Source organism: Odocoileus virginianus, chromosome 12 (assembly GCF_023699985.2).
Source record: "Odocoileus virginianus isolate 20LAN1187 ecotype Illinois chromosome 12, Ovbor_1.2, whole genome shotgun sequence".
NCBI lineage: Eukaryota > Metazoa > Chordata > Mammalia > Artiodactyla > Cervidae > Odocoileus > Odocoileus virginianus.
This window is the reverse complement of record NC_069685.1, coordinates 67,484,946-67,494,592: the sequence shown is the minus strand read 5'-3', so window position 1 is coordinate 67,494,592 and position 9,647 is coordinate 67,484,946. Positions and strand designations below refer to the sequence as shown.

Sequence of the window (9,647 nt, the reverse complement as noted above, 5' to 3'; positions counted from 1 at the left end):
AGAGTGTTTCCATGTGCTTGTTGGACATCTGTGTACCTTCTTTGAAGAAATGTTTTGGGACTTTCCTGGTGGCCCAGTGGTTAAGATTCAGTGCTCCTGATGCAGGGGGCCCAGGTTGGACCCCTGATCAGGGAACTAGATCCCACAGGCTGCAACTAAGAGTTCACATGCCCCCAAGTAAAGTTCCTGCAAGCCGAAGCACAAATCACTCTGGTCACAACAAAGACCCAGAGCAGGCAAAAAATTTGAAATAAAAAAAGAAGGAAATGTCTACTCAGATTCTTTGCATGTTTTTAAATTGAGTTGTGAAAGTTCTTTAGATATTCTGGATACAATCTCATCGGATATAGGATTTGCAAAACTCTTTCGCATTTTGTGGATTTCTATCTTTTTCACTTTTTGTGGGGGCCGTGCTGCCAACTTGCAGGGTCTTAGTTCTCTGACCAGGGAGTGAGTCCCCACCACACAGTGAAAGCACCAGGTCCTAATGACCTGGCTGCCAAGGAATTCCCTCTCCACTTTCTTGACAATAACATTTATTTATTTATTTATCTTTTAACCTTTTTTTTTTCTTTCTTTTTGATGATATCCTGTGAACAAAACAGTTTCCAACTCTGATGAATTTCAACTCATCTGCATTTTTCTTGGGTCGCTTGAACTTCTGGTGTCACATGTGGGAAACTTCATTCATTCACATTCATTCATTCACATCCCTGGAAACTTCACTGGCCCCTTGTTATTGTTGTTCAGTCACCAAGTTTTGTCTGACCCCACGGACTGCAGTGCGCCAGGCCTCCCTGCCCCTTACCAGGCCCTAGAGTGCCCAAGTTCATGTCCACTGAATCGGTGATGCCATCCAACCAGCTCATCCCCTGTCACCCTCTTCTCCTCCCGCCTTCAATCTTTCCCAGCATCACGGTCTTTTCCAATGAGTCAGCTGTTCACATAAGGTGGCCCCTTGGTGGGTGTCTAACCAAAAGATATAACCGAGTCAAAGAGCTAGGGAAGAAAGGCCTGTTACTCGCAGCAAGTGAGGACAGCTCCAAGGTTATCTCCCAGAGCGGTGTCTCTCCCACCAGCAAAATCGAGGCAGACGTAAATTAAGGGTACATGAGTATTCACAAACGGGCTTGAGCAGGGAATTCAGCATAGAATGCTGACAAAGCCTAACCCTGGTTGATTCGATCATGAGGGTCAACAGTGTGAAGACCATCATTCCTTAGGTTCCAGTTAATTCGGTTATGTTAAAAAATTATATTGGGTTCTCTTCCTTCAGGGACCTATCTGTACAAAATCATTGCCTAACCCACATTCATGAAGAGTTACTCCTGTTTTCCTGTAAAAGTTTGTTGAGAGTTACGACACTGTTGTCTTGTGTCTTCAATTTGTATGGTCATGCAGCCTGCAGGGGTCTTGGACAGATATCCAGATATCTTGGACAGATATCTGGCATGCCCCAGATAACAGACTCACAGCTAAATAATCTGAATTCCTGAGAGAATAAGCATTCTCTCCCACCTCCCAGAAACAGACCCCCCACCCCATGTGATCCTCAGATAAGCTTGCCAAAGCTGCACTCTTTCTGCTTTGGACTGATCAATCCAGACCCAGCCCGGAAAGCCCAAAACCCTCCACCCGTGTGCTAACTTACTTAAGTCGTGTCCGACCGTGCGACCCCATGGACTGTAGCCCGCCAGGTTCCTCTGTCCATGGGATTCTCCAGGCAAGAATATGCGAATGGATTGCCATGACCTCTTCCAGGGGATCTTTGCGACTTAGGGATCAAACCCCTGTCTCTTATGCCTCTTGCAAGGCAAGCAGGTTTTTTCTGTCTTTTTTTTTAACCACTAGCACCACCCTCCACCTGCAGACCCCAGTGAAAGCATCCCTCGGGTCCCGCCCGGCTCTCTGTCCACACTGTGCCTCAGCTGCCTGGTGCGGCCTGGCAGTGTGCTGGGTACCTCCTCCAGGACCCGTGAGGACCAAACTTCTCTCTCCGTTCCTTCATGGTATCTTGTTGATCGCAGATTCACTATCCAGCACCTTCAGGGTTCCACTTCAGAAAAATTTAACAAAGTGTGTTTCGCATTTCAGCTCTTACATTTAGGTCTTTGGTCCATTTTGAGTTAAGTTTTGTATCCTGTGTGAGGTAGGGGTTCAACTTCATTTATCTACGTGAAGATATCCAGTTGTTCCAGGCTGTTCTTTGCCCCACTGAGTCGTTTTGGCACCCTTGTCAAAAGTCAACTGGCCATCAGGAGAATGAGAAAACAAGCCACAGGCTAGGAGGAAGAATCTGCAAAAGACGCAAAGGACTGCTGCCCCGAGCGTACAAAGAACCCTTCAAACTCAACAATAGGAACACCGACAACCCAATTTAAAATGGGAAGAAGATCTGAACAGATACCTCACCAAAGAAGATACACAGGTGGTAAATAAGAAAGTCGAGATGTTCTACATCATATGTCATGAAGGAAGTGCAAATTAAAACAACAGGGAGATGCCACTAACACTTACTGTGTGTATGGGCTTAAGCACTCAGGCGTGTCCGACTCTCTGTGACCCCATGGACTGTAGCCCGCCAGGCTCCTCTGTCCATTCAATTCTTCAGGCAAGAATACTGGAGTGGGTAGCCATTCCCTTCTCCAGGGAACCTTCCTGACTCAGGGATGAACCCGCATCTCCTGCCTTGTGGGCAGATTCTTTATCATCTGAACCATGACGCACTTACTAGAACAGCCAAAATCTGATGTGCTGATAATACCCAGTGCTGGAGACGCAAGGAGCCCAGGAGCTCCTGTTCTGTGCTGCCCGGGACACAGACAGCATGGCCACTCCGAAACACAGTCTGGTGATTCTTCACAAAACTAAACACACTCTTATCACATGACTGAGCAATCACACTCCTTGATATTTACCCAAAAGAGTTGAAAACTTACGTCCGCAGAAAAAAGCTGCACATGGATGTTTATAGCAGCTTTATTCATACTTACCAAGCTTGGAAGCAACCAAAATGTTCTTCAGTAGGTGAATGGACACGCTGTTGTCCATCCAGACAAGAAACACAACTGCAGCACTAAAAGAAATGGGCTATGCAGCCATGAAAAGATAGTAGGCACCCCCAAAAAGACATGAGATCTTTAAACACATATTACCAAGTGAAACAAGCCCATCTGAAAAGGTTACATACTGTATGGTTTCAACTACATGACGTTTGGGAAGAGGTCATGTGGCGCTGGTAAAAATATCAGTGGTTAACTTAAAAAAGATGTCTATCCTGATTTTAGTAACACAGTCCTGATGACGTAGCTTTATATTCAGTTTAGAAATAAAGGAAGTATGAGTCCTCAAATTCTGTTCTTTTTCAGCCCCGTGTTGGCTATTCTAGGCCCCTGCATCTCCATATGAATTTTAGGATCAGACTGACGCTTTCCGCACAATAGACAGCTGGGCTCTGAATAGGGATCACACTGCATCTACAGGCCACTCTGCGTTAAGTCTTCAATCCAGGAACATGTGCTGTCCTTCCACTTATTTAGGTCTTCCTCGTTTCAATCATGTTTGGTAGATTTCCATGTATAAGTCTTGCACTTCTTCTGTTAAATTTATTCTGAGCATGTTTATAAATAAATTTATTCTTTCTGGTGCTATGCAAGGAGAATTGTTTTCTTAATTTCATTTCTGGATAGCTCATTGCTAGTGTGTAGTAACGCCATTGATTTTTTTTAACATACATCTTCTATCCTGTACTTTGCTGAACCTGTTTATTAGTTCTAATATTTATGTGTGTGGGTATTCTTAGGGATTTTCTAGTACATAGAGTCATGTCATCTGTGACTACACACAGTTTTCCTCCTTCCTATCTGGAATCCTTTTATGTCATTTTCTCACCGAACTGCCATGATTAGATCCTCCAGTAAGATGTTGGAAACAAGAGGCAGGAGTGGACATCTTTATGCTCCTGCTAGGAAGGGGAGGCTTCCAGTCTTTCACCACTGAACACAGGAGCCCAGGGGTTTCACAGGTGGTCTTCATCAGGTCGAGGCCAGTCCTCCGATTCCTAGCTCCTTGAATGTTCTCCTGTTTGTTGAGATGACCATGTGGTTTTTGTCCTTTATTAGTAGTGCACTACACTGATTGATTTGCATATGTTAAATCAATCTTGCATTCCTGGGATAAATCTCACTTGCTCCTTGTTTATACATTCCTGGATTTAATTTGCTAGTATTTTGCTGATCAATTTTGTGCCTGTATTTTCTCCTTTTTTTTTTTTTGCCACAAGGTCTTAGCTCCCCAGTCAGGGACTGAACCTGTGCCCCTGCAGGGGAAGCTCAGAGTCCTAACCCCCAGACCCCTGGAGAAGCGCTGTCTACGTTCCTAAGGGATGTTGGTGTGTCCTTTCCTTGCGATGTCTCTGCTGGGCTTGGTGTCAGGGTAGTCCTCTGTTGGTGCTGTATTCTTGCTGCATCTTCATGGTGTGCGTCTGTTCACAGGGGTCCCTGCCATGCCCTTGGCAGGCTAGTCTACTGTGTCAATCATGTGTGGCCTTGACTCCACTGAGCGTCAGTGCCTACGGTAAGAGCACTTCTCTGGGCAAGGAAGAAGTCAGTGCCCCCAGGCACGTGTACCAACTCTCTCAGCGTCATCAGTGAAGCCTCTCGGGACCTCCTGTTATAAAACTGCCCAGCCCTCTGGGTTTGAAATGCATTCTTCTGTGTTTCTGTGGAGGCACTTCAGAACAAAGAATACCCGCTCAGTTCTGGCCACACGGCAGGAAGTGGGAGCCCATCTGAGAAGCTCCTTAAGACATTATCAGCCCGGGACTTCCCTGGTGGTCCAGTGGTTAAGACTCTGAGCTCCCAATGTGTTTGATCTGTCGTTGGGAACTAAGATCTCCATGCTGCAAGGCACAGCCAAAAGTAAATAAAAATAACAATTGCTACCATTATCATTAAAAAAAAAAATCAGCCAAATAACAGAAGGGAGCAAGGGGGCCGGCCAAGGCAACGTCCCAAGTGGTATCAGGTTGCCAGGAGCCCACCATCCCGTCAGGAGCCCACTGAGCCAGACAGACTGCAGGGGCCCCTGAAACTCTGATTCCACAAGCCACACAGGAGCCGGAAAACAAGTACTGGAGGAAGTACTACCTGTTTTGGCTTGGCTTTGCTCGGATGGATCGTCACCATTCTTCCATGAAGGAGTGAACACTGTCACACCGATGTTTTCACTTTCAAAGAAGTGGGAGGGGCAGGACAAAGACCCCCCTCCAACCCAGAAACAAACACGCAGTTGCACGGCGGGATGTGGGACTGGCCATGGTGTGGGCACTCAGGATGCTGGCCTCTCCCTGACATCACCAGTGGGGGGCTGCCCTGGGGTCCCCCGGGGTCCCCCTGGCCTGACACAGGTGCCCCTCGGCTAGGAGCGGCTGCCGTTGGCATCCGAGGGGCCTGGGGGCGCTGGGTGCTGGGGGGCTGCAGGTGGTGCCTGGCAGACTGCTTGCGCCTCTGGGACACTCTCTGCAGCCAGAGGCTCAGAACAGCCAGAGGGCCTCCTGCCAACTCACAGGCCCTCCCGGCCGTGTATGAAGTGGCTGCCCGCCGCCCCGCGCTGGCCACTCAGCCAGCCCTGCGGCCTCGGCTCACCAGGGCCAGCCTGACTCCTGAGGTCCCAGAGCCCCAGCGTTGGGGGTGGCGGGATCAAGGAGGGAGTCTGCTCCAGGGGAATGCAGGTGGGCTCCAGACCCGCTCCCTGCCACCAGAACTGCACCTGCTCGGGGGCACCCCAGTCGCCTTGGGATGGGGCGCCCCTGCAGCCAGGTGAGGAAGCGGAGGGCTGCCGGCTGTGTGTCATCAAGGTGCAGCCGTGCTGGCTCAGGCGCCTGGGGGGTGGGGGCGGGCTCTGCGCGCGGAAGGACGGCACCACGGGCGGGGCGCCGGAGTGGCAGCTGCAGCGGCGGCAGCAGGTGGGTGGCAGAGGGGACGGGTTCGGGCTGGGAGGAGGCGAAGCCTCAGGTACCTGAGGATGGGGCAGTGAGGCTGGCTCCAGGGGCGGCGGCGGCAAGGCGGGGGCAGGGGCGCAGCCGGGAACCTGGGATCCCCGTTCCTTCCTTCGGGCCGCTGCGTGGCTCCTCCGGCCTGCGTGGCGGGGGAGGGGGACCCGGGTGACGCCCAGCGCCTGTTCCGGGTGCTGGAGGCCTGGCCCAGCTCCCGGGAAGCCTTGGGTTTCCACCTGGCTCTGGGCTCCCAGTCTGGCTCCCTGGGGCTGCCTCTCTGCGCCCTCTAGTCCACCCTCCCCCCTCCCACAACATGACCGGGTTCAGCTCCACTAGGTTGCCTGCCCTGCCCTGGAGGCAGACGGCTCTCCCGCCCACCCACAGCCTAGCCCAGCCCTCCGGCAGCCCACTGTTAAGGGCACTTGGGACCCAGGGTGTGATCACACGGCAGGCGGGGCAGCCCGTCACTCCGCTCTGGCTCTGGTAGGTGCCTGCAGCTGGCTTGGGGCTCCGCTCTGCTCCTCTCTGCCCACCTGGCTTGGGGCTCCGCTCTGCTCCTCTCTGCCCACCATGGCCCCGGGACGGCCCTGCGCTGCCGGCCTGGCGCGCTTCTGCCAGAAGCTGAAGCGGCAGAAGCCTCTGGAGGACAGCACCATGGAGACGCTGCTGCAGCGCTGCCTGTCCACGCTGGACTTGACCCTGCTGGGGGTGGGCTCCATGGTGGGCTCCGGCCTCTACGTGCTCACGGGCACCGTGGCCAAGGAGATCAGCGGCCCTGCCGTGGTCGTGTCCTTCGCCGTGGCCGCCGTGGCCTCCCTGATGGCGGCCCTGTGCTACGCGGAGTTCGGGGCCCGTGTGCCCCGCACGGGCTCTGCCTACCTGTTCACCTACGTGTCCGTGGGCGAGCTGTGGGCCTTCCTCATCGGCTGGAACCTCGTGCTCGAGTACATCATCGCTGGTGCCGCTGTGGCCCGTGCCTGGAGCGGCTACCTGGACGCCATGTTCGACCACCGTATCCAGAACTTCACCGAGGCCCACCTGGGCGTCTGGCAGGTGCCCTTTCTGGCCAGAAGTCCAGACTGGCTGGCTGCCAGCATCATCCTTCTGGCCTCCGCCTTCATCTCCTGCGGGGCCCGTGTCTCTTCCTGGCTCAACCACACCCTATCGGCTGTCAGCATGGTTGTCATCCTCTTCATTGTCGTCCTGGGCTTCATCCTCGCCCGGCCCAGCAACTGGGGTGAGGGGGAGGGCGGCTTTGCACCCTTCGGCTTCTCCGGCATCATGTCTGGCACGGCGACCTGCTTCTACGCCTTTGTGGGCTTCGATGTCATTGCCACCTCCAGCGAGGAGGCCCGGGACCCGAAGCGCGCGGTACCCCTGGCCATTGCCCTGTCACTCGGGCTGGCGGCCGTCGCCTACATCCTGGTCTCCACTGTGCTCACCCTCATGATCCCCTGGCACAGCCTGAACCCTAACTCTGCGCTCGCTGACGCCTTCTACCAGCGGGGCTATGGCTGGGCCGGCTACCTTGTGGCGACTGGCTCCATCTGTGGTGAGTGGGGTCCTGCCCTGGTCTCCCGGGGCAGGTTGAGGGGGGACACACATCTCTGTCTGGGCTTCAGTTTTACCAGCTGTAACCCAGGGAGGTGCTGATTATTAGACTCCACCCAGGCTTGTGGGCAGGGACCCGCTGGCCCCCTTATACGGGGGATGCTGGCCTGCGCATGTGCTTCCTCTTCACAGGGACTCAGCCCTCACCAGATTACCGCCCCTGCCCCCGGCCCGCAACCTAGACTGGGGTGTCCCATTCCTGGGCTGGAGGACGGGTGACCGCCCTGCACCTTGCAGGCACTCAGCCTCACTCCGAGAACCCAAATAAACTCAGGCACAGGCTCCCAGGGGCCCCTGCCACAGCCTCTGGGGTGCCTGCCTGCTGGGCGCGCTGACCAGCCCTCACCCTCTGCCGCAGCCATGACCACCGGCCAGATCAACGGCCTCTTCTGCCTGCCGCGCATCATCTATGCCATGGCCGTCGATGGGCTCTTCTTCAAGGGGTTTGACTACGTGCACCCCCGGACGCAGGTGCCTCTGCTGGGCATCCTGGTCTTCGGGGCCCTCACGGCTCTGGTGACGCTGCTGCTGGACCTCGAAGCCCTGGTGCAGTTCCTGTCCATCGGCACCCTGCTGGCCTACACCTTCGTGGCCATCAGCGTGCTCGTGTTGCGGTTCCAGAGAGCCTCGCAGTCCAGCTCGCCCAGCCTGGCCGGCTCCGGCCTGAAGGCCAAGGAGTACAACTCCTTCTCTGACCACTTGGAGCTGGTGGGCCCGGGGCAGGGCCCCCAGCCAGGGCAGCTGCGGCCAGCCCTGAGGCCCTACCTGGGCTTCCTCGACAGGGCCAGCCCCGGCGCGGCCACGTGCTGGGCCATCTGCGGGCTGGTGGTCTCCGCAATCGCCCTGGGCTGTGGGCTGATGCTGGGGTACTCGGTCCTGAGCCTCCCGCACTGGGCCAACCTCCTGCTGCTGCTATGCAGTGGTGTCGCGTTTCTGCTCAGTCTCCTCGTCCTGGGGGCCCACCAGCAGCAACGCCTGAAGGACACCTTCCAGGTAACCCCCCGCCGCCCCCCGTACCCGCCGTCAGCCCACCACCCTGCGTCCTCCGCCGGGCACGTCCCCGTGTCTGTGGGTGGGCCCCAGGCTCCACAGTCTCCAGAGGCAGAAAAAGGCTCGGAGGCCTGCAGAAGGGGCCCTGGGCCGGTGAGCCCCTGCAGCCGGCCCAGCCCTGCCCTTGCCCCCCCAGATGCCCCTGGTGCCCCTGATTCCAGCCCTGAGCATCGTCCTCAACTTCTGCCTGATGATGAAACTGAGCTACCTGACCTGGGTGCGCTTCACCATCTGGCTGCTGATGGGTGAGTCGGGGGCTGGGCTGGGGCACCCGGGGCCTGCTTCTGGGGGCGGGGGGCAGTGGTCAGGAGGGTGAGCAGGGCTGGGGCCTGCTGCTCACGCTCACACTGCCCCGGCAGGACTCTTGGTGTATTTTGGCTATGGCATCTGGCACAGCAAGGAGAACTGGCGGGAGCCGCCAGGGCTGGTCACTGCCCGCTACGTGGCTTTCCCCGACGGCAGGCTGGAGGAGACGGCGCAGGACCCAGGCCAGGCGCCAGCCCAGGGTCCTGGCAGTCCATGAGAGCTGCCCACCCTCCATTCAGGGCAGCTTGGCAGGCTTGCGGGCCTGCCATCCTGAGGGGGGGCCCCTGGGACCCGAGGACTCTAGTTTAGGGGCCGTTGCTGCACATCGATGTTGGAGTGGGCATGGCTGGCTCTGGGGCAGTGGACTCTGCAACCTCTTCCAGCTACTGGGCGAGTGGGGAGGACGCCCTGTCTAGGGGACCCACAATAGGAACCGTTCAACCAGCCGTGTGGCCGTGTCATGTCCGTGGATCTTGAGGCACCGGGTCCTCACCAGCCCCCGGGAAGGGCTCACTCGATTGTCAGGGTGGAGCAGGGGTGCTGGGGTTCCGCACGGGGGAGGTGCCGGCTCTGGACAGCCCTGGGCTGAGCACACTCAGGCCAGTGCCCTCTGCCCTTCCGAGGATGCCACAGCCCCCCCACGCGCCAGCACAGAGGGGCAGAGTCAGGCTTCCCTCCCCTATGG

At 56.0% G+C, this 9,647-nt stretch overlaps 1 protein-coding gene across 2 annotated transcripts; it reads left to right on the top strand.

The window, feature by feature from the left end:
• The first annotated feature begins 5,518 nt into the window (after nucleotides 1-5,518).
• SLC7A4 (solute carrier family 7 member 4) lies at nucleotides 5,519-9,408 on the top strand. 2 transcript variants are annotated; one of them, XM_070475733.1, is made up of 5 exons: nucleotides 5,519-5,819; nucleotides 6,483-7,547; nucleotides 7,965-8,599; nucleotides 8,793-8,901; nucleotides 9,016-9,408. In XM_070475733.1, the coding sequence occupies exons 1-5, from the start codon at nucleotides 5,726-5,728 to the stop codon at nucleotides 9,177-9,179; spliced, it is 2,067 nt and encodes a 688-aa protein (XP_070331834.1). In that variant the 5' UTR covers nucleotides 5,519-5,725; the 3' UTR covers nucleotides 9,180-9,408. The 2 variants fall into 2 exon arrangements, with proteins under 2 accessions (XP_070331834.1, XP_020759054.2); XM_020903395.2 differs by lacking the exon at nucleotides 5,519-5,819 and adding an exon at nucleotides 5,829-5,965.
• Nucleotides 9,409-9,647: the final 239 nt, after the last annotated feature.

What these genes read in the sequence shown, in the direction of transcription:
- SLC7A4 (XM_070475733.1), top strand. Translation starts at nt 5,726, where the DNA reads ATGCAGGTGGGCTCCAGACCCGCTCCCTGCCACCAGAACTGCACCTGC. An exon ending in TGGGGCGCCCCTGCAGCCAG is followed by an intron (nt 5,820 to 6,482) that starts GTGAGGAAGCGG and finishes TGGCTCTGGTAG; the next exon opens with GTGCCTGCAGCTGGCTTGGG. An exon ending in GGCGACTGGCTCCATCTGTG is followed by an intron (nt 7,548 to 7,964) that starts GTGAGTGGGGTC and finishes CCTCTGCCGCAG; the next exon opens with CCATGACCACCGGCCAGATC.